Source organism: Salvelinus alpinus, chromosome 8 (genome assembly GCF_045679555.1).
Source record: "Salvelinus alpinus chromosome 8, SLU_Salpinus.1, whole genome shotgun sequence".
In the NCBI taxonomy this organism is placed as follows: Eukaryota; Metazoa; Chordata; class Actinopteri; order Salmoniformes; family Salmonidae; genus Salvelinus; species Salvelinus alpinus.
The window spans coordinates 45,949,987-45,975,106 of record NC_092093.1 but is presented as its reverse complement, the minus strand read 5'-3'; the positions used below and the strand labels follow the sequence as shown (position 1 = coordinate 45,975,106).

The 25,120-nt window shown below is 45.3% G+C and overlaps 1 protein-coding gene across 1 annotated transcript; it reads left to right on the top strand.

Moving 5' to 3' along the window:
* Positions 1-703: 703 nt before the first annotated feature.
* Positions 704-25,120, top strand: gars1 (glycyl-tRNA synthetase 1). The gene is made up of 16 exons (XM_071414055.1): positions 704-993; positions 9,237-9,338; positions 11,881-11,983; positions 13,889-14,030; positions 16,937-17,025; positions 19,741-19,817; positions 19,975-20,120; positions 20,855-21,004; positions 22,078-22,240; positions 22,317-22,481; positions 23,123-23,376; positions 23,478-23,563; positions 23,693-23,802; positions 23,909-24,002; positions 24,197-24,387; positions 24,497-25,120. The coding sequence occupies exons 1-16, from the start codon at positions 745-747 to the stop codon at positions 24,620-24,622; spliced, it is 2,247 nt and encodes a 748-aa protein (XP_071270156.1). The 5' UTR covers positions 704-744; the 3' UTR covers positions 24,623-25,120.

Sequence of the window (25,120 nt, the reverse complement as noted above, 5' to 3'; positions counted from 1 at the left end):
CCTGTCATTATTGAAAGAGTTTGTGAAATCTCACATCTCAAAGTAGGGTCTACTTAATGTATTTTTATTTTTAGGGTGTGGATTAAATCAAATCAAATGTTATTTGTCAGATACACATGGTTAGCAGATGTTAATGCGAGTGTAGCGAAATGCTTGTGCTTCTAGTTCCGACAATGCAGTAATAACCAACGAATAATCTAACCTAACAATTCCACAACTACTACCTTATACACACAAGTGTAAAGGGATAAAGAATATGTACATAAAGATATATGAATGAGTGATGGTACAGAACGGCATAGGCAAGATGCAGTAGATGGTATAGAGTACAGTATATACATATGAGATGAGTAATGTAGGATATGTAAACATATAAAAGTGGCATTGTTTAAGTATCCCCTACCTTAGGAAATATTTGAGGGGCTCTATGCAACGCCCTTAAACAATTCCTTTAGGTAAGGGACAATAAGGGAAACCTTTAAGGGAAACACTTAAGGTGTTTTATGCAACTGGGGCATGCATGAGATTCAAAGATTCAATTAACCATTATGCGCTTCCTCAGAGTAACAGCGCCATCTGCTGGTGAAAGCTGGAATACTTTGTCGAATCAGCACCAAGTGTATTTTTCCATTTTCTAGTGAATGACATGTTGAAACTGCCACTTGATAACTGAAGCATTAATTTACTTGTTTTCTGAGATTTCATCATTCTGTTCCATCCACATTGTCGCTCCGCCCGCGGTCCATGCTTCGTAGCGCAACATCAGCACTGCTGAGGACCAGCATTGAGATTCGCACTCTTCGCTCGGTGCCGAGGGTCTGCCGGTTTCTACAGTCGCTGCTGCGCTGTCCGACCCAAAACAGGTCGTTATCTCTGTCGGTCTGCTTGTGTAAGAAGAAGAAAAGTCTTTGGCTGGAGCTTTCCGAAGGACACAAAATGAGTGGCAATATTGAAGAAATCCTCGCCCCACTGAGGCTGGCAGTGAAAGAACAGGTAAATTGCCATTTAAAGCCACGGGAATTAAGCTAAAACCGTATTTTATCCACTCCAAAGATACCCACATAACTAATGAATGCATGGATGATCTCCCAGAAATGACAGCTGCTGTAGCTGTTTATTTTGCTAGCTAACATTTACATACAACGTTAGTAGAGATCTTTGAATGTAGCATAGCCATGTAGCTAACTAACCGGTAGCCCCATAGCTAGCATGCTAACTGATTATTTTATTTTTTGCCTATTAGTTGGAGATCTGTAGAGCAGATTTATGGAAGCAGTAAATAACTGATTTAATACAGCTATATTCTGTTGACAGTTATACCAGCTAGCTTGGATATGATTTCATAAATAATTGTATTAACATCCATGCCTGCGCCCTGCGACTTATTTCCCCCCCTGCCACGTTTCAGCCCAGAGCTGATTCAGTGATATTTGGGTGGCAGTGTTTCCCCTAGTATTATTTTTGTTGCGGCTGTGTCAAAGTTAGCGTTGAGAGGGGCGAGGTAGGGGCTAGCCAATTGTGAGGTCTCCGACCAAAGCTTTTAAAGGCCCTCCTCTTGGCCACAAAGATACAATGGTGCTGTTTTAATGCAAATTTCCTGCAATTATGCACATGTTGTCATGGGACTGAGAGAAAATGTGCAGTTTCAAAGCTATTTCCTGTAATTAGACATGTTTCCTTGGTTGATGCCGAGTTCTTACTCTGAGTGACTTAAACATTATAACAAAATCAATGGGGTCCCCATGACATTTTCAGAATAAAAAATTATGACTGTCTAGTTTTTATTGGTGATTGTGAGTTTGTATTTATGCCAAGTCAGCAGCTACTCTTCCTGGGGTCCATCAAAATGAAGGCATTACAATAAATTCACAACACACTGTGTGCCCTCTGACCCCTACTCTACTACCACATATCTACAACACAAAATTCATGTGTACGTGTGTTTGTATGCATGTGTCTGCGCTTATGTTGTGTTGCTTACACAGTCCCCGCTGTTTCATAATGTATTTATATGTTTAAAACAAAAAATCAGATTCTACTGCTTGCATCAGTTACGTGATGTGGAATAGAGTTCCATGTAGTCATGGCTCTATGTAGTACTGTGTGCCTCCCATAGTCCGTTCTGGACTTGGGGACTGTGAAGAGACCTCTGCTGTAGAGGTCGACCGATTAATCGGAATGGCCGATTAATTAGGGCCGATTTCAAGTTTTCATAACAATCGGAAATTGGTCAATATATATATATATATATTTTTTTTTTTAAGTTTTGTTTTTGTTACACCTTTTATTTAATCTTTATTTAACTAGGCAAGTCAGTTAAGAACAAATTATTTTTTTCAATGACGGCCTAGGAACGGTGGGTTAACTGCCTCGTTCTGACAGATTTTTACCTTGTCAGCTTGGTGGATTCAATCTTGCAACCTTACAGTTAACTAGTCCAACGCTCTAACCACCTGATTACATTGCACTCCACGAGGAGCCTGCCTGTTACGCGAATGCAGTAGAAGCCAAGGTAAAGTTGCATTAAACTTATCTTATAAAAAACAATCAATCATAATCACTAGTTAACTACACATGGTTGATGATATTACTAGTTTATCTAGCGTGTCCTGCGTTGCATATAATCGATGCGGTGCATATCGTTGCTCCAACGTGTACCTAACCATAAACATCATTGCTTTTCTTAAAATCAATACACAGAAGTATATATTTCTAAACCTGCATATTTAGCTAATAGAAATCCAGGTTAGCAGGCAATATTAACCAGGTGAAATTGTGTCACTTCTCTTGCGTTCATTGCACGCAGAGTCAGTGTATATGCAACCGTTTGGGCCGCCTAATTTGCCAGAATTTTACGTAATTATGACATAACAATGAAGGTTGTGCAATGTAACAGGAATATTTAGACTTAGGGATGCCACCCGTTTAGATAAAATACGGAACGGTTCCGTATTTCACTGAAAGAATAAACGTCTTGTTTTCGAGATGATAGTTTCCGGATTCGACTATATTAATGACCTAAGGCGCGTATATCTGTGTGTTATTATGTTATAACTAAATCTATGATTTGATAGAGCAGTCTGACTGAGCGGTGGTAGGCAGCAGCAGGCTCGTAAGCATTCATTCAAACAGCACTTTCGTGCGTTTTGCCAGAAGCTCTTCGCTGTGCTTCAAGCCTATCAACTCCCGAGATTAGGCTGGTGTAACCGATGTGAAATGGCTAGCTAGTTAGCGGGGTGCGCGCTAATAGCGTTTCAAACGTCACTCGCTCTGAGACTTGGAGTAGTTATTCCCCTTGCTCTGCATGGGTAACGCTGCTTCGAGGGTGGCTGTTGTCGATGTGTTCCTGGTTCGAGCCCAGGTAGGAGCGAGGAGAGGGATGGAAGCTATACTGTTACACTGGCAATACTAAAGTGCCTATAAGAACATCCAATAGTCAAAGGTTAATGAAATACAAATGGTATAGAGAGAAATAGTCCTATAATTTCTATAATAACTACAACCTAAAACTTCTTACCTGGGAATATTGAAGACTCGTGTTAAAAGGAACCACCAGCTTTCATATGTTCTCATGTTCTGAGCAAGGAACTTAAACGTTAGCTTTCTTACATGGCACATATTGCACTTTTACTTTCTTCTCCAACACTTTGTTTTTGCATTATTTAAACCAAATTGAACATGTTTCATTATTTATTTGAGGCTAAATTGATTAAGTTAAAATATATTTAAAATAAGTGTTCATTCAGTATTGTTGTAATTGTCATTATTACAAATAAATAAATAAAAATCGGCCGATTAATCGGTATCGGCCTTTTTTGGTCCTCCAATAATCATAATCGGCATTGAAAAATCATAATCGGTTGACCTCTACTCTGCTGGCATGTCTTATGTGGTATGCATGGGTGTCCACACTGTGTGCCAGTAGTTTAAACAGACCTCTGGTGGCATGTCTTGTGGGGTATGCATGGGTGTCCACACTGTGGGCCAGTAGTTTAAACAGACCTCTGGTGGCATGTCTTGTGGGGTATGCATGGGTGTCCACACTGTGGGCCAGTAGTTTAAACAGACCTCTGGTGGCATGTCTTGTGGGGTATGCATGGGTGTCCGAGCTGTGTGCCAGTAGTTTAGACAGACAGCTCGGTGCATTCAACATATCAGTACCTCTCTCAAATACAAGTAGTGATGAAGTCAATCTCTCCTCCACTTTGAGCCAGGAGAGATTGACTGACTTATTAATGTTAGCTCTCTGTGTACATCCAAGGGCCATGCTGCCTTGTTCTGAGCCAATTGCAATTTTCCTAAGTCACTCTTTGTGGCACACGACTGAACAGCAGTCCAGGTGCGACAAAACTAGGGCCTGTAGGACCTGCCTTGTTGATAGTGTTCTTAAGAATGCAGAGCAGCACTTTATTATGGACAGGCTGCTCCCCATCCTAGCTACTGTTGTATCAATATGTTTTGACGTTGACAGTTTACAATCCAGGGTTACTCCAAGTAGTTCTTGCTCAATTACCACATTATTCATTACAATGTTTAGTGAATGATTTGCCCCAAATGCAATGGTTTTTAGAAATATTTAGGACTAATTTATTCCTTGCCACCCACTGAAACTAACTGCAGCTCTTTGTTAAGTGTTGCAGTCATTTCAGTCGCTGTAGTAGCTGATGTGTATAGTGTTGAGTTATCCGCGTACATAGACACACTGGCTTTACTCGTTAGTAAAGATTGAATTAAGTAAGGGGCCTAGACAGCTGCCCTGGGGAATTCCTGATTCTACCTGGATTTTGTTGGAGAGGCTTCCATTAAAGAACACACTATGTGTTCTGTTAGAAAGGTAACTCTTTATCCTCAATATAGCAGGGAATGTAAAGACATAACACAAGTTTTTCCAGCAACAGACTATGATCGCTCATGTAAAAGCCGCACTGAAGTTTAAAAAAACAGCCCCCGCAATCTTATAATAGTTGGTAATATCAGTGGGTTTTGTGATGAGCCATGTGATTCAATGAATGATGGAGCGCAGTTTGCCTTTTTGCCCAAAATTTTGTTTACGGTGCTCAAACTTTTTACTATCATTCTTTGTCATTTGTCTTTGTTTCATAGTGTAGTTTCTTCTTCTTATTATTTAGTTTAGTCACATGATTTCTCAATTCGTTTCCCAATCGGTTGAACACCCAGACTTATTTGCCATCTCTTTTGCCTCATCCTTCTCAACCAATTATTCAATTCCTCATCAACCCTCAGTTTACAGTCATTTTCTGAATGGGTGTATGATTATTAGTAACTGGAATAAGCAATTTAATAAATGTTAAGTGCAGTGTCTGTTTGCTTGTTTACTCATTAGACACCACAAACCAACAAATATTCTTTACATCAACAACATAGGAATCGCTACAAAACTTCTTGTGACCTCTTATACTATATCAGCACGATTCTGCCACCAGTTGTAAAATATATATATATTTTTTTTTAAATATGTAGCTCCTTTTTCTACAGACTTTTTCTATCTGGTTTTAGTTGTTTTAAATGTATACTGAAAATTGTTTACCATCCTGAAAATGTTGTGTGTGTGTACAGTACCAGTCAAAAGTTTGGACACCTACCCATTCAATGTTTTTTTTATTGTATTATTATTTTATACATGGTAGACCAATAATGAAGACATCAAAACTATGAAATAACAAATATGGAAGCATGTAGTCAACAAAGAAGTGTTAAACAAATCAAAATCTATTTTTCTAAGTATCCACCATTTGCCTTGATGACAGCTTTGCACACTCTTGGCATTCTCTCAACCAGCTTCATGAGGTAGTCACCTGGAATTTATTTCAATTAACAGGGGTGCCTTGTTAAAAGTTCATTTGTGGAATTTCTTTCCTTAATGCGTTTTGAGCCAGTCAGTTGTTTTGTGACCAGGTAGGGGTGGCATACAGTAGATGGTAGGGCTGGGCAATATGGCCAAAATATTATATCACGGTATATATATATACATTTTTTGAAGGAATGTATTTGTAGTTTTTTAATAATAAAAGCTCTACATTTGCTTTAAGAGTAGTGAGTGATCCTAGGGTGGCAACACACAGACTCATTGAAATCACTTAGAATGTTTCTCCATTCTGATTATTTTATGCTGTTCAACTCAACTTCAACCTAAACAAAGTTCAGCACTTTTATAATTTCTATATTTCCTGCACTCAATTGCAGTGGTGGAAAAAGTACCCAATTGTCATACTTGAGTAAAAGTTAAGATACCTTAATAGAAAAGTGAAAGTCACAGAGTAAAATACTACTTGAGTAAAAGTCTAAAAGTGTTTGGTTTTAGATACATTTACTTTTGATATTTAAGTATAATTGATCAAATGTACTTAAGTATCAAATCATTTCAAATTCCTTATATAAAGCAAACCAGATTGCACAATTTTCTTTTTATTTACGGGTAACCAGGGGCACACTCCAACACTCAAGACATGATTTACAAACAAAGTATTTGTGTTTAGTGAGTCCTCCAGATCAGAGGCAGTAGAGATGACCAGGGATGTTCTCTGTTTAGTGAGTCCTCCAGATCAGAGGCAGTAGGGATGACCAGGGATGTTCTCTTGAAAAGTGCGTGAATTGGACCATTTTCCTGTCCTGCCAAGCATTCACAATGTAACGAGTACTTTTAGGTGTCAGGGAAAATGTATGGAGTAAAAAGTATTTTCATGAGGAATGTAGTGAAATAACAGTTGTCAAAAAGAATAAAGTACAGATACCCTCTAAAAATGTTACTTATTTTTAATCAAATATTACGATTTGACTTGTGAATTAGAGCAAAACTGTTGGAATCATGGAAATATAATGACTATTCTATAGTTAGATTATAATAGTGGGCACTTTGAATACTGTGTTTGAGATGACAACGAATTAAAATGCCAGGGAGGAGTAATTGTGACAGGGTAGGAACTAAACTGTTGATAAGTGTTTCCTAGGGGACTCTATAAGCTTTGGCTACATTGCATGTTCTCTTAGCTACTTCATGTAGCTAACATATTCTTGCTCTGCATATTCGTCTTTGATTTAGAAGATACTGTTGCACAAACAACATGCTGATTTAGGTCTACACCATCACTGGTATTATCAGGCTGTATTAGCTAGCTACGCTTGCTCTTACTCAGTACATTTATTAGTTAGCTATTAGCATTAGCGGCTAACAATTAGCGTCTGTCATGGAAATATTCAGTCAATCATATTTCTCAAATACCGGAGCCTGTGAGTTCAAATAGACTTTTATTATGTTGTAATACAAGCCGAGCTGGTTCATGAAAACAACTAACTTTAGGGTTAGTACACAGTAACTCCTCTTAATGTCTCATCCCCTCTGGCATTTAGCCACCGTTATCTTATTGCCTTGCACTCATTTTAGTTTGGTTTCATATTAGGGCATGGAAACTGTAGAGCCACACCAACAGTTAAAAAAATACAGACATGTTCTCGACTAAGACGGGTGCATGCATGTAGGACCAACAGTCCGTCGCACTTTACAGAAATAACCAGACATGTCATCCTTCTCTTCTCTTCTTCGCTCCTCTGAAAGGAACACCCAAGTTCTGGAAAAAGTCCCAATAGGTGTAACCATAGCAACAGTATATATTAGGCCATAACACCGTTACAGGAATAACCAGTCGTGTCCACACCCCAGACAAGTGCATGTCTAATGGTGTCTAATGACCCAGAGCACCCATCTTACTAGCTCTTCTGCAATTAGTAATTAACACACATGGTCTAGAAAATTCTCAATATTGTCTCACAAGATTTATGTCAACTTGCTAAGAAAAGACAAACTAGCTGTTTGCTGATGTAAGAAACACAAACTACTAGTGTCATTATAGAACGCTAGTGGATTTATATTAAGAAGCAAAGTGAAAACAGCATTGTTGTATGTGCTGCTTTGACCAGACTGAACGGAAGTGTCTCATGGTTGAGGAACAACACATGTGTTCCTTGAGTGACAGGGGGGTGGGACTAGGTCTGTGTGGAAAGTGGCACGGAGAGAAAGAGCAGAGAGAGATGACTCAAGTAGCGAAGTAAACTATAAAAAATGTACTTTACACATCGAACAAAACCAAACATTCAAATACCATTTTAGAAGGTAAAGTAAAAACTCAAACTGGTCCCTGCATCAATACCGGTATATCATAAAATACGGTATACAGCCCAGCCCTATTTAGTAAAAGACCAAGTCCGTATTATGGCAAGAACAGCTCGAATCAGCAAAGAGTAACAACAGTCCATCATTACTTTAAGACATGAAGGTCAGTCAATACGGAACATTTCAAGAACTTTGAACATTTCTTCAAGTGCAGTCGCAAAGACCATCAAGTACTATGATGAAACTGGCTCTCATGAGGACCGCCACAGGAATGGAAGACCCAGAGTTACATCTGCTGCAGAGGATAAGTTCATTAGAATAACTGCACCTCAGATTGCAGCCCAAATAAATGCTTCACAGAGTTCAAGTAACAGACACATCTCAACATCTACTGTTCAGAGGAGACTGCGTGAATCAAGCCTTCATGGTCGAATTGCTGCAAAGAAACCACTTCAAGAGGACACCAATAAGAAGAAGAGACTTGCTTGGGCCAAGAAACACGAGCAATGGACAATAGACCGGTGGAAATGTGAGATTTTTTGGTTCCAACTGCCGTGTCTTTGTGAGACGCAGAGTAGATGAATGGATGATCTCTGCATGTGTGGTTCCCACCGTGAAGCTTGGAGGAGGTGTGATGGTGTGGGGGTGCTTTGATGGTGACACTGTCTGATTTATTTAGAATTCAAGGCACACTTCACCAGCATGGCTACCAAAGCATTTCCGCAGCAATACGCCATCCCATCTGGTTTGGGCTTAGTCCCACTATCATTTGTTTTTCAACAGAACAATGACCCAAAACACAGCTCAATATTAGAGTGTACAAAACATTAGGAACACCTTATCTTTTTTTCCCCACATCCTACTTCTTGGAATGGAGGCCTGCAACTGCTCAATACATCTAGGGGAAACACTGGGTGGGTGGAGTCAGTCCTCTCTGCCGTCTATTTATGGATCTTTAGCAGAAACTCTATAGAGACCTTTTATTTATTGAACTAGGCAAGTCAGTTAAGAACAACTTCTCATTTACTATTTACCATGAAGGTCTCCTAACGTCAGCAGAAACGTTCAGTGTGGGAAGGAGTAGTATTCTGTCATTGCCATGTTACAGGGTGAGCTGGTGCGCCAGATGAAACAGGATGCTGCCCCTGATGTTGACGTCCTTAAAGCTGTGGCTGAACTGAAAGCGCGGAAGAGAACTCTGGAAACGAAGGTGAGCTCTGTTAAAGTATATCCCATAGTATAGCCTACTACACTACAGTATGCCAGAATCACACCAGATCCCATAGTATAGCCTACTACACTACAGTATGCCAGAATCACACCAGATCCCATAGTATAGCCTACTACACTACAGTATGCCAGAATCACAACAGATCCCATAGTATAGCCTACTACAATACAGTATGCCAGAATCACACCAGATCCCATAGTATAGCCTACTACACTACAGTATGCCAGAATCACACCAGATCCCATAGTATAGCCTACTACACTACAGTATGCCAGAATCACACCAGATCCCATAGTATAGCCTACTACACTACAGTATGCCAGAATCACACCAGATCCCATAGTATAGCCTACTACACTACAGTATGCCAGAATCACACCAGATCCCATAGTATAGCCTACTACACTACAGTATGCCAGAATCACACCAGATCCCATAGTATAGCCTACTACACTACAGTATGCCAGAATCACACCAGATCCCATAGTATAGCCTACTACACTACAGTATGTCAGAATCACACCAGATCCCATAGTATAGCCTACTACACTACAGTATGCCAGAATCACACCAGATCCCATAGTATAGCCTACTACACTACAGTATGCCAGAATCACACCAGATCCCATAGTATAGCCTACTACACTACAGTATGCCAGAATCACACCAGATCCCATAGTATAGCCTACTACACTACAGTATGCCAGAATCACACCAGATCCCATAGTATAGCCTACTACACTACAGTATGCCAGAATCACACCAGATCCCATAGTATAGCCTACTACACTACAGTATGCCAGAATCACAACAGATCCCATAGTATAGCCTACTACACTACAGTATGCCAGAATCACACCAGATCCCATAGTATAGCCTACTACACTACAGTATGCCAGAATCACACCAGATCCCATAGTATAGCCTACTACACTACAGTATGCCAGAATCACACCAGATCCCATAGTATAGCCTACTACACTACAGTATGCCAGAATCACACCAGATCCCATAGTATAGCCTACTACACTACAGTATGCCAGAATCACACCAGATCCCATAGTATAGCCTACTACACTACAGTATGCCAGAATCACACCAGATCCCATAGTATAGCCTACTACACTACAGTATGCCAGAATCACACCAGATCCCATAGTATAGCCTACTACACTACAGTATGCCAGAATCACACCAGATCCCATAGTATAGCCTACTACACTACAGTATGCCAGAATCACACCAGATCCCATAGTATAGCCTACTACACTACAGTATGCCAGAATCACACCAGATCCCATAGTATAGCCTACTACACTACAGTATGCCAGAATCACACCAGATCCCATAGTATAGCCTACTACACTACAGTATGCCAGAATCACACCAGATCCCATAGTATAGCCTACTACACTACAGTATGCCAGAATCACACCAGATCCCATAGTATAGCCTACTACACTACAGTATGCCAGAATCACACCAGATCCCATAGTATAGCCTACTACACTACAGTATGCCAGAATCACACCAGATCCCATAGTATAGCCTACTACACTACAGTATGCCAGAATCACACCAGATCCCATAGTATAGCCTACTACACTACAGTATGCCAGAATCACACCAGATCCCATAGTATAGCCTACTACACTACAGTATGCCAGAATCACACCAGATCCCATAGTATAGCCTACTACACTACAGTATGCCAGAATCACACCAGATCCCATAGTATAGCCTACTACACTACAGTATGCCAGAATCACACCAGATCCCATAGTATAGCCTACTACACTACAGTATGCCAGAATCACACCAGATCCCATAGTATAGCCTACTACACTACAGTATGCCAGAATCACACCAGATCCCATAGTATAGCCTACTACACTACAGTATGCCAGAATCACACCAGATCCCATAGTATAGCCTACTACACTACAGTATGCCAGAATCACACCAGATCCCATAGTATAGCCTACTACACTACAGTATGCCAGAATCACACCAGATCCCATAGTATAGCCTACTACACTACAGTATGCCAGAATCACACCAGATCCCATAGTATAGCCTACTACACTACAGTATGCCAGAATCACACCAGATCCCATAGTATAGCCTACTACACTACAGTATGCCAGAATCACACCAGATATAGTATAGCCTACTACACTACAGTATGCTCTGTTAAAGTATCTCCCATAGTATAGCCTACTACACTACAGTATGCTCTGTTAAAGTATCTCCCATAGTATAGCCTACTACACTACAGTATGCTCTGTTAAAGTATCTCCCATAGTATAGCCTACTACACTACAGTATGCTCTGTTAAAGTATCTCCCATAGTATAGCCTACTACACTACAGTATGCCAGAATCACACCAGATACTTTTATCTTTCCAGTAACTGTACAATCGGCCGTCTTTTAAAAGCTGAAGTCAGGTAGGTATGCACTACCTTAGATCTGTAGTGTTTTGTGTCTTCTCAAACTGTTAATCACCTGTTTCCATTCCAGGAACTGTCTCTGCAGCCCAAAGATGACATTGTTGACAGAACCAAGATGGAGGATACGTTGAAGAGGAGATTCTTCTACGACCAGGCCTTCGCTATCTATGGAGGTGAGATCTATGTAACACCTAGTTATACACCTAGTTATACACCTAGTTATATACACCGAGTTATACACGGACAACAACAATCAGATGTTATTTGTGTGAGTGGTCTGTAGTGTCCCCTCTACAGGTGTGAGTGGTCTGTAATGTTCCCTCTACAGGTGTGAGTGGTCTGTAGTGTCCCCTCTACAGGTGTGAGTGGTCTGTATTGTCCCCTATACAGGTGTGAGTGGTCTGTAATGTTCCCTCTACAGGTGTGAGTGGTCTGTAATGTTCCCTCTACAGGTGTGAGTGGTCTGTAATGTTCCCTCTACAGGTGTGAGTGGTCTGTAATGTTCCCTCTACAGGTGTGAGTGGTCTGTAGTGTCCCCTCTACAGGTGTGAGCGGTCTGTAATGTTCCCTCTACAGGTGTGAGTGGTCTGTAATGTTCCCTCTACAGGTGTGAGTGGTCTGTAATGTTCCCTCTACAGGTGTGAGTGGTCTGTAATGTTCCCTCTACAGGTGTGAGTGGTCTGTAATGTCCCCTCTACAGGTGTGAGTGGTCTGTAATGTCCCCTCTACAGGTGTGAGTGGTCTGCTGTAATGTCCCCTCTACAGGTGTGAGTGGTCTGCTGTAATGTCCCCTCTACAGGTGTGAGTGGTCTGCTGTAATGTCCCCTCTACAGGTGTGAGTGGTCTGTAATGTCCCCTCTACAGGTGTGAGTGGTCTGTAGTGTTCCCTCTACAGGTGTGAGCGGTCTGTAATGTCCCCTCTACAGGTGTGAGCGGTCTGTAATGTCCCCTCTACAGGTGTGAGTGGTCTGCTGTAGTGTCCCCTCTACAGGTGTGAGTGGTCTGCTGTAGTGTCCCCTCTACAGGTGTGAGTGGTCTGCTGTAGTGTCCCCTCTACAGGTGTGAGTGGTCTGTAGTGTCCCCTCTACAGGTGTGAGTGGTCTGTAATGTCCCCTCTACAGGTGTGAGTGGTCTGTAATGTCCCCTCTACAGGTGTGAGTGGTCTGTAGTGTTCCCTCTACAGGTGTGAGTGGTCTGTAGTGTTCCCCTCTACAGGTGTGAGTGGTCTGTAGTGTTCCCTCTACAGGTGTGAGTGGTCTGTAGTGTTCCCTCTACAGGTGTGAGTGGTCTGTAGTGTTCCCTCTACAGGTGTGAGTGGTCTGTAGTGTCCCCTCTACAGGTGTGAGTGGTCTGTAGTGTCCCCTCTACAGGTGTGAGTGGTCTGTAGTGTCCCCTCTACAGGTGTGAGTGGTCTGTAGTGTCCCCTCTACAGGTGTGAGTGGTCTGTAGTGTCCCCTCTACAGGTGTGAGTGGTCTGTAGTGTCCCCTCTACAGGTGTGAGTGGTCTGTAATGTCCCCTCTACAGGTGTGAGTGGTCTGCTGTAGTGTCCCCTCTACAGGTGTGAGTGGTCTGTAGTGTCCCCTCTACAGGTGTGAGTGGTCTGTAGTGTCCCCTCTACAGGTGTGAGTGGTCTGTAATGTCCCCTCTACAGGTGTGAGTGGTCTGTAATGTCCCCTCTACAGGTGTGAGTGGTCTGTAATGTTCCCTCTACAGGTGTGAGTGGTCTGTAATGTTCCCTCTACAGGTGTGAGTGGTCTGTAGTGTCCCCTCTACAGGTGTGAGTGGTCTGTAATGTCCCCTCTACAGGTGTGAGCGGTCTGTATTGTCCCCTATACAGGTGTGAGCGGTCTGTAATGTCCCCTCTACAGGTGTGAGCGGTCTGTAATGTCCCCTCTACAGGTGTGAGCGGTCTGTAATGTCCCCTCTACAGGTGTGAGCGGTCTGTATGACTTCGGCCCTGTGGGCTGTATTGTTCCCTCTACAGGTGTGAGCGGGCTGTAATGTTCCCTCTACAGGTGTGAGTGGTCTGTAATGTCCCCTCTACAGGTGTGAGCGGTCTGTAATGTTCCCTCTACAGGTGTGAGCGGGCTGTATGACTTCGGCCCGGTGGGCTGTGCCCTGAAGAACAACATCTTACAGGCCTGGAGGCAGCACTTCATCCAGGAGGAGCAGATCCTGGAGATAGACTGCACCATGCTCACCCCGGAGACCGTTCTCAAGTGGGTCCTGATGCTACACTGCAATTAGCCTAACTTGACTAACATAGAGAGCTAATACAGAGGGAGGGACTGTAGGAGCCAATGTCCATCAGATTTCTGTTATTGCACTATGGACATGTAGAGTTGGAGTTCTGATATAGTGGTATGTGGTTAGATATCTGTATAGGAAGGAGTGCCTGGTTATTCCTAGAGACAGACAGACAGGGGGTGCCTGGTGGATCCTAGAGACAGACAGACAGACAGGGGGTGCCTGGTGGTTCCTAGAGACAGACAGACAGACAGACAGGGGGTGCCTGGTGGTTCCTAGAGACAGACAGACAGACAGGGGGTGCCTGGTGGATCCTAGAGACAGACAGACAGGGGGTGCCTGGTGGATCCTAGAGACAGACAGACAGACAGGGGGATCCTGGTGGTTCCTAGAGACAGACAGACAGACAGGAGGTTCCTGGTGGTTCCTACAGACAGACAGACAGACAGGGGGTTCCTGGTGGTTCCTAGAGACAGACAGACAGACAGACAGACAGACAGACAGACAGACAGGGTTCCTGGTTGTTCCTAGAGACAGACAGGCAGACAGGGGGTTCCTGGTGGTTCCTAGAGACAGACAGACAGGGGGTTCCTGGTTGTTCCTAGAGACAGACAGACAGGGTTCCTGGTTGTTCCTAGAGACAGACAGACAGACGGGGTTCCTGGTTGTTCCTAGAGACAGACAGACAGACAGGGGGTGCCTGGTTGTTCCTAGAGACAGACAGACAGACAGGGGGTGCCTGGTGGTTCCTAGAGACAGACAGACAGACAGGGGGTGCCTGGTGGTTCCTAGAGACAGACAGACAGACAGGGGGTGCCTGGTGGTTCCTAGAGACAGACAGACAGACAGGGGGTGCCTGGTGGTTCCTAGAGCCAGACAGACAGACAGGGGGTGCCTGGTGGATCCTAGAGACAGACAGACAGGGGGTGCCTGGTGGATCCTAGAGACAGACAGACAGGGGGTGCCTGGTGGATCCTAGAGACAGACAGACGGGGTGCCTGGTGGTTCCTAGAGACAGACAGACAGGGGGTGCCTGGTGGATCCTAGAGACAGACAGACAGGGGGTGCCTGGTGGATCCTAGAGACAGACAGACAGGGGGTGCCTGGTTATTCCTAGAGACAGACAGACAGACAGGGGGTGCCTGGTGGATCCTAGAGACAGACAGACAGACAGGGGGTGCCTGGTGGTTCCTAGAGACAGACAGACAGACAGGGGGTGCCTGGTGGATCCTAGAGACAGACAGACAGGGGGTGCCTGGTGGTTCCTAGAGACAGACAGACAGACAGACAGGGGGTGCCTGGTGGTTCCTAGAGACAGACAGACAGACAGGGGGTGCCTGGTGGATCCTAGAGACAGACAGGGGGTGCCTGGTGGATCCTAGAGACAGACAGACAGACGGGGATCCTGGTGGATCCTAGAGACAGACAGACAGACAGGGGGATCCTGGTGGTTCCTAGAGACAGACAGACAGACAGGGGGTTCCTGGTGGTTCCTAGAGACAGACAGACAGACAGGGGGTTCCTGGTGGTTCCTAGAGACAGACGGACAGACAGGGTTCCTGGTTGTTCCTAGAGACAGACAGACAGACAGGGGGTTCCTGGTGGTTCCTAGAGACAGACAGACAGACAGACAGGGGGTTCCTGGTTGTTCCTAGAGACAGACAGACAGACAGGGGGTTCCTGGTTGTTCCTAGAGACAGACAGACAGACAGGGTTCCTGGTTGTTCCTAGAGACAGACAGACGGGGTTCCTGGTGGTTCCTAGAGACAGACAGACAGACAGGGGGTTCCTGGTGGTTCCTAGAGACAGACAGACAGGGGGTTCCTGGTTGTTCCTAGAGACAGACAGACAGGGTTCCTGGTTGTTCCTAGAGACAGACAGACGGGGTTCCTGGTGGTTCCTAGAGACAGACAGACAGACGGGGTTCCTGGTGGTTCCTAGAGACAGACAGACAGACAGACAGGGGGTTCCTGGTGGTTCCTAGAGACAGACAGACAGGGGGTTCCTGGTTGTTCCTAGAGACAGACAGACAGGGTTCCTGGTTGTTCCTAGAGACAGACAGACGGGGTTCCTGGTTGTTCCTAGAGACAGACAGACAGGGGGTGCCTGGTGGTTCCTAGAGACAAACAGACAGACAGGGGGTGCCTGGCGGATCCTAGAGACAGACAGACAGGGGGTGCCTGGCGGATCCTAGAGACAGACAGACAGGGGGTGCCTGGTGGATCCTAGAGACAGACAGACAGGGGGTGCCTGGTGGATCCTAGAGACAGACAGACAGGGGGTGCCTGGTGGATCCTAGAGACAGACAGACAGGGGGTGCCTGGTGGTTCCTAGAGACAGACAGACAGGGGGTGCCTGGTGGTTCCTAGAGACAGACAGACAGGGGGTGCCTGGTGGTTCCTAGAGACAGACAGACAGGGGGTGCCTGGTGGTTCCTAGAGACAGACAGACAGGGGGTGCCTGGTGGATCCTAGAGACAGACAGGGGGTGCCTGGTGGTTCCTAGAGACAGACAGACAGGGGGTGCCTGGTTGTTCCTAGAGACAGACTGACGGGGTTCCTGGTTGTTCCTAGAGACAGACTGACGGGGTTCCTGGTTGTTCCTAGAGACAGACTGACGGGGTTCCTGGTTGTTCCTAGAGACAGACAGACAGGGGGTGCCTGGTGGTTCCTAGAGACAGACAGACAGGGGGTGCCTGGTGGTTCCTAGAGACAGACAGACAGGGGGTGCCTGGTTGTTCCTAGAGACAGACTGACGGGGTTCCTGGTTGTTCCTAGAGACAGACAGGCAGGGTTCCTGGTTGTTCTTGAGACTTAGTACAGCTGACTGCTCTGTTCCAATCGGAATATTTGGGTATAATGTGCTATTATGTCTACAGGACGTCTGGACACGTGGACAAGTTTGCGGACTACATGGTGAAAGACGTGAAGAACGGAGAGTGTTTCAGGGCAGACCACCTCCTCAAAGGTTAGTCTATACTCTTGACATGGTTTGAAAATGAGAAATGCCCTATTCACTGGTATTTCCCAACCTCCACATCAATAGAATTGAGCCCTGACATTACAGTAGTCCCGTGTGGTCCCGTGTGGCTCAGTTGGTAGAGCATGGCGCTTGCAACGCCAGGGTTGTGGGTTCATTCCCCACGGGGGGACCAGGATGAATATGTATGAACTTTCCAATTTGTAAGTCGCTCTGGATAAGAGCGTCAGCTAAATGACTTAAATGTAAATGTAGTCAAACCTTTGTTCAGTGCACTGTGTTGTCCCTCTGCATCAGTTGGCTGAGGCCTGTCAGTACTATGTTGTCCCTCTGCATCAGTTGGCTGAGGCCTGACAGTACTATGTTGTCCCTCTGCATCAGTTGGCTGAGGGCTGACAGTACTATGTTGTCCCTCTGCATCAGTTGGCTGAGGGCTGACAGTACTATGTTGTCCCTCTGCATCAGTTGGCTGAGGCCTGACAGTACTATGTTGTCCCTCTGCATCAGTTGGCTGAGGCCTGACAGTACTATGTTGTCCCTCTGCATCAGTTGGCTGAGGCCTGACAGTACTATGTTGTCCCTCTGCATCAGTTGGCTGAGGCCTGACAGTACTATGCTGTCCCTCTGCATCAGTTGGCTGAGGCCTGTCAGTACTGTTGTCCCTCTGCATCAGTTGGCTGAGGCCTGTCAGTACTGTTGTCCCTCTGCATCAGTTGGCTGAGGCCTGACAGTACTCTGTTGTCAAACATACACACATCCACATACACATATACATTCATGCTACACACACATATACAGTGGGGAGAACAAGTATTTGATACACTGCCGATTTTGCAGGTTTTCCTACTTACAAAGCATGTACAGGTCTGTAATTTTTATCATAGGTACACTTCAACTGTGAGAGACGGAAAATCCAGAAAAATCCAGAAAATCACATTGTATGATTTTTAATGAATTAATTTGCATTTTATTGCATGACATAAGTATTTGATCACCTACCAACCAGTAAGATTTCCGGCTCTCACAGACCTGTTAGTTTTTCTTCAAGAAGCCCTCCTGTTCTCCACTCATTACCTGTATTAACTGCACCTGTTTGAACTCGTTACCTGTATAAAAGACACCTGTCCACATACTCAATCAAACAGACTCCAACCTCTCCACAATGGCCAAGACCAGAGAGCTGTGTAAGGACATCAGGGATAAAATTGTAGACCTGCACAAGGCTGGGATGGGCTACAGGACAATAGGCAAGCAGCTTGGTGAGAAGGCAACAACTGTTGGTGCAATTATTAGAAAATGGAAGAAGTTCAAGATGATGGTCAATCACCCTCGGTCTGGGGCTCCATGCAAGATCTCACCTCGTGGGGCATCAATGATCATGAGGAAGGTGAGGGATCAGCCCAGAACTACACGGCAGGACCTGGTCAATGACCTGAAGAGAGCTGGGACCACAGTCTCAAAGAAAACCATTAGTAACACACTACGCCGTCATGGATTAAAATCCTGCAGCGCATGCAAGGTCCCCCTGCTCAAGCCAGCGCATGTCTAGGCCTGTCTGAAGATCTGGATGATCCAGAGGAGGAATGGGAGAAGGTCATGTGGTCTGATGAGACAAAAATAGAGCTTTTTGGTCTAAACTCCACTCGCCGTGTTTGGAGGAAGAAGGATGAGTACAACCCCAAGAACACCATCCCAACCGTGAAGCATGGAGGTGGAAACATCATTCTTTGGGGATGCTTTTCTACAAAGGGGACAGGACGACTGCACCGTATTGAGGGGAGGATGGATGGGGCCATGTATCGCGAGATCTTGGCCAACAACCTCCTTCCCTCAGTAAGAGCATTGAAGATGGGTCGTGGCTGGGTCTTCCAGCATGACAACGACCCGAAACACACAGCCAGGGCAACTAAGGAGTGGCTCCGTAAGAAGCATCTCAAGGTCCTGGAGTGGCCTAGCCAGTCTCCAGACCTGAACCCAATAGAAAATCTTTGGAGGAAGCTGAAAGTCCGTATTGCCCAGCGACAGCCCCGAAACCTGAAGGATCTGGAGAAGGTCTGTATGGAGGAGTGGGCCAAAATCCCTGCTGCAGTGTGTGCAAACCTGGTCAAGAACTACAGGAAACGTATGATCTCTGTAATTGCAAACAAAGGTTTCTGTACCAAATATTAAGTTCTGCTTTTCTGATGTATCAAATACTTATGTCATGCAATAAAATGCACATTAATTACTTAAAGACCATACAATGTGATTTTCTGGATTTTTGTTTTAGTATCCGTCTCTCACAGTTGAAGTGTACCTATGATAAAAATTACAGACCTCTACATGCTTTGTAAGTAGGAAAACCTGCAAAATCGGCAGTGTATCAAATACTTGTTCTCCCCACATTCATGCTACACACATATACATTCATGCTACTACCAGACTGTTATTATATTGTTCAGTTTCTCCACTGTCCCCCCTTTCCCAAAACGTATTATGCTAATACATGTATTCTATTCTACTGAGGCATTTACCTTGTTGCTATTCTTATATTTTATGATGTCTTATTGTTGCATTGTGGAGAAGGAACCTGCAGTAAGCATTTGGTTGGACGGTGTGTACCATGTCTATCCTGTACATACGACTAGTACAACTTGTCTTTGTCTGAAACAACAAAGTGTCCCAGTAGATATATGACTGTGACCCTGTGTTTCCTCTGTTCAGCTCACCTCCAGAAGCTGATGTCTGACAAGAAGTGTCCTGCAAAGAATAAGGCAGAGATGGAGGAAGTCGTCACTCAGGTTAGGAAGTGGTGGACGGACGGTGGTTTAGAGACATACGGCAGATATACTAGAATAGATATAGACTTTAACTTCAGCGATCCCAGACTGCATAAATGGAGCTCAAAGTTATTGTTTATGTGAACACGTGACTGACGGTGTTTTCATGGGTCTCCAGATGGACAACTACACCCAACAGGAGTTGACTGACCTCTTTGTGAAATACAGTGTCAAGTCCCCCACCACAGGAAATGACGTTTCGGCCCCTCATCTCTTCAACCTGATGTTCCAGACGTCTATCGGACCAGGGGGAAACATGACAGGGTAATGAAGTCATTACTCACTCTGTACCCAGATGTTGGTTGTACAGGGTGGGATGTACTGTAGGGTTTCCAATGCTGCCATTGGTAGTTCTGCCTTTTGAACAGAGTTCCAATTACCTCACTAGTTGTGGACCAGTACCCGTGTTTTACTGAGTGTGTCTGACTGTGTTGTGGACCAGTACCGGTGTTTTACTGAGTGTGTCTGACTGTGTTGTGGACCAGTACCGGTGTTTTACTGAGTGTGTCTGACTGTGTTGTGGACCAGTACCGGTGTTTTACTGAGTGTGTCTGACTGTGTTGTGGACCAGTACCGGTGTTTTACTGAGTGTGTCTGACTGTGTTGTGGACCAGTACCGGTGTTTTACTGAGTGTGTCTGACTGTGTTGTGGACCAGTACCGGTGTTTTACTGAGTGTGTCTGGCTGTGTTGTGGACCAGTACCGGTGTTTTACTGAGTGTGTCTGACTGTGTTGTGGACCAGTACCGGTGTTTTACTGAGTGTGTCTGACTGTGTTGTGGACCAGTACCGGTGTTTTACTGAGTGTGTCTGACTGTGTTGTGGACCAGTACCGGTGTTTTACTGAGTATGTCTGACTGTGTTGTGGACCAGTACCGGTGTTTTACTGAGTGTGTCTGACTGTGTTGTGGACCAGTACCGGTGTTTTACTGAGTGTGTCTGACTGTGTTGTGGACCAGTACCGGTGTTTTACTGAGTATGTCTGACTGTGTTCTGCAGTTACTTGAGGCCTGAAACTGCTCAGGGAATCTTCCTCAACTTCAAGCGTCTGTTGGAATTCAACCAGGGAAAGCTTCCCTTCGCTGCTGCTCAGATCGGCAACTCCTTCAGGAACGAGATCTCACCTCGCTCAGGACTCATCCGTGTCAGGTGAGTTCTAGTCTGGAGATGAAGCTGTGTTAGTTTCTACCTGTCAGTCTGTGGTGTTAGTTTCTACCTGTCAGTCTGTGGTGTTAGTTTCTACCTGTCAGTCTGTGGTGTTAGTTTCTACCTGTCAGTCTGTGGTGTTAGTTTCTACCTGTCAGTCTGTGGTGTTAGTTTCTACCTGTCAGTCTGTGGTGTTAGTTTCTACCTGTCAGTCTGTGGTGTTAGTTTCTACCTGTCAGTCTGTGGTGTTAGTTTCTACCTGTCAGTCTGTGGTGTTAGTTTCTACCTGTCAGTCTGTGGTGTTAGTTTCTACCTGTCAGTCTGTGGTGTTAGTTTCTACCTGTCAGTCTGTGGTGTTAGTTTCTACCTGTCAGTCTGGGGTGTTAGTTTCTACCTGTCAGTCTGTGGTGTTAGTTTCTACCTGTCAGTCTGGGGTGTTAGTTTCTACCTGTCAGTCTGGGGTGTTAGTTTCTACCTGTCAGTCTGGGGTGTTAGTTTCTACCTGACAGTCTGTGGTGTTAGTTTCTACCTGTCAGTCTGTGGTGTTAGTTTCTACCTGACAGTCTGTGGTGTTAGTTTCCACCTGTCAGTCTGTGGTGTTAGTTTCCACCTGTCAGTCTGTGGTGTTAGTTTCCACCTGTCAGTCTGTGGTGTTAGTTTCTACCTGTCAGTCTGTGGTGTTAGTTTCTACCTGTCAGTCTGTGGTGTTAGTTTCTACCTGACAGTCTGTGGTGTTAGTTTCTACCTGTCAGTCTGGGGTGTTAGTTTCTACCTGACAGTCTGTGGTGTTAGTTTCTACCTGACAGTCTGGGGTGTTAGTTTCTACCTGACAGTCTGTGGTGTTAGTTTCTACCTGTCAGTCTGTGGTGTTAGTTTCTACCTGACAGTCTGTGGTGTTAGTTTCCACCTGTCAGTCTGTGGTGTTAGTTTCCACCTGTCAGTCTGTGGTGTTAGTTTCCACCTGTCAGTCTGTGGTGTTAGTTTCTACCTGTCAGTCTGTGGTGTTAGTTTCTACCTGACAGTCTGTGATGTTAGAGGGTCTGTTGAGATAGTAATGGTTGTCCTGGTGCATCCAGAGAGTTCACCATGGCTGAGATTGAGCACTTTGTGGACCCGACTGAGAAGTTCCACCCCAAGTTCCCCAACGTGGCTGACCTGGAGATCATCCTGTACTCCTCCAAGGCCCAGACCAGCGGCCAGTCTGCTCACATCATGAGGCTGGGGGATGCTGTGGAGCAGGTAGGATGCTATAGCAGTAGCTTCAGTAAGGAAGTAACCAATACCAGAGTCCTATTGATAACTTTGTCTCTCTCAGGGGGTGATCAATAACTCCGTCCTGGGATATTTCATCGGGAGAATCTACCTCTACCTCACTAAAGTGGGTGTGGCCAAAGACAAGCTTCGCTTCCGTCAGCACATGGACAACGAGATGGCCCACTACGCCTGTGACTGCTGGGACGCAGAGACCAAAACATCCTATGTAAGTCCTCCATGACCCCTAACCTCTAACCTTAACCCACTATGAATGCTGGGACGCAGAGACCAAAACATCCTATGTAAGTCCTCCATGACCCCTAACCTCTAACCTTAACCCACTGACTGCTGGGACGCAGAGCCCAAAACATCCTACGTAGGTCCTCCATGACCCCTAACCTCTAACCTTAACCCACTGACTGCTGGGATGCAGAGACCAAAACATCCTACGTAGTTCCTCCATGACCTCTAACCTCTAACCTTAACCCACTACGCCTGTGACTGCTGGGACGCAGAGACCAAAACATCCTACGTAGGTCCTCCATGACCTCTAACCTCTAACCTTAACCCACTATGCCTGTGACTGCTGGGACGCAGAGACCAAAACATCCTACGTAGGTCCTCCATGACCTCTAACCTTAACCCACTATGACTGCTGGGATGCAGAGACCAAAACATCCTAACGTAGTTCCTCCATGACCCCTAACCTCTAACCTTAACCCACTGACTGCTGGGACGCAGAGACCAAAACATCCTACGTAGTTCCCACCCTCCACTGCTAGCTGTGTCTACACTTTGAAGTTCTTATCTTGTGTTGCTTTAACCTTCACCCCCATAATAACCCTGTGTTCCTTCTGTTTCCTGCAGGGCTGGATCGAGATAGTGGGCTGTGCTGACCGCTCCTGTTTTGACCTGCTGTGCCACGCCCGGGCTACCAAGGTCCCTCTAGTGGCCGAGAAGCCTCTTAAAGAACCCAAAGTAGTAGATATCGTCCAGTTTGAGCCCAATAAGGGAGCCATCGGTAAAGCCTATAAGAAGGACGCCAAACTAGCGATGGAGTACCTAGCTGTCTGTGACGAGTGTTTCATCACTGAACAGGAGATGCTACTCAACAGCAGCGGGTGAGTAGTGAAGGTCATATGTGACAGAATCAATAGATGTCATACTTTAACCTATTCCAGTGTCATTGACAATGCTCAACCTAATGGTCACCTTCCCCCAGGGAGTTCACCATAGAGACGGAGGGAAAGACTTTTAAACTCACCAAGGACATGGTCAGTGTGAAGCGCTTCCAGAAGACCCTGCATGGTGAGGACAACCTAGACATCTTCTAGAGGAGGTTGTTGAACGACATCCTCTTTTCTACTGGATGGAAGACATGCAGGAAGACTGTACTTTGTGTAACTGATTCCCAAATGTGTTTCTGCTTCACTACAGTGGAGGAGGTGGTCCCTAATGTCATCGAACCCTCCTTTGGCATCGGTAGAGTCATGTACTCCATCTTCGAGCACACATTCCAAGTCAGAGAGGGAGACGAACAGAGAACGGTAAGGGAGGCATCAGATGTTACATGCACTGACTGGGCTGTTAGAACTTAGTTCTTAAATGTTTTTTTCCAGTGTAATAATGGTTTTGAATTGTCTCTTTCTCCAGTTCTTCAGCTTCCCTGCCACTGTAGCTCCCTATAAATGCTCCGTCCTTCCTTTGAGCCAAAACCAGGAATTCGTGCCTTTTGTTAAGGAACTCTGTAAGTACTCCTTACACGCTCCGTTTCTGTTTAAAACAAGTCCGTGACTATTTCAGAACAAACGTTGAACAGTTCAGTGTCAGATTCTACATAAGTTATTTAACTAACATGTACGGTCTCCCTCCCCCACCCTTTCTCCTCCCTCCCCCACCCTTTCTCCTCCCTCCCCCACCCTTTCTCCTCCCTCCCTGCAGCTGAAGCGATGACCAAACAGGGCGTGTCCCATAAGGTGGACGACTCGTCAGGATCCATTGGGAGGCGCTACGCCAGGACAGACGAGATCGGAGTGGCGTTCGGCATCACCATCGACTTTGACACGGTGAACAAGACGCCCCACACCGCCACTCTGAGGGACCGCGACTCCATGAGGCAGATCAGGGCCGAGGTATGACATCTTTACTTCATACATGTCAACGTACCGCTCTGTACTAGAAGTGATTAACTGAAAGGTAATGTTAATGAACTGGGTTGACTGTTTTCTGTTACCTCTCCAGGTTAGTGAGTTGCCAGGAATCATCCGTGATCTGGCAAACGGTGTCATGACTTGGGCCGAGGTGGAAAGCAAGTACCCCATCTTTGAGGGACAGGAGACCAGCAAGAAGGACACGGCCGAGGAATGAACTTAATCTTACTCAGTATGTCTGTCAGTCACTCCTATGAAACGCCCACAGACATTTTTACATTTCTGCATCCATAGGGACGATTTTACTGCAACTGTAATTAGGGAAGCAGTCAGTCCTCACGGTGTCCTAACACACAACTGCAACCACTGAAATTAAACTTCAAAATAAATGTAATATAATCATTGTACCGAACAATTATAAATAGGGTGAAGGAGTAATAATTTGTCCCTGTTCTGGTAAATATTCACCTGTGTACTGGAATCTGCTCAGAGTTGGAGAGAGAGAGGCGGGGGGGGGGGAAAGAGGGGATGGGGTGGAGAGAAAGAGGGGGATGGGGTGGAGAAGGGGGGAGGGAGAGATCTCAGCCTGGTATAAAAAGGGAAATGTGTTCAGGTTGTCAGTCTTGTGTGGGAAGAGAAGAGAGGCTTCCAGTTTCAGGACTGATTAAATGGAAAACATCTCTGGTTCAATAAAGTGAGCCTGCTCTTACTGGAA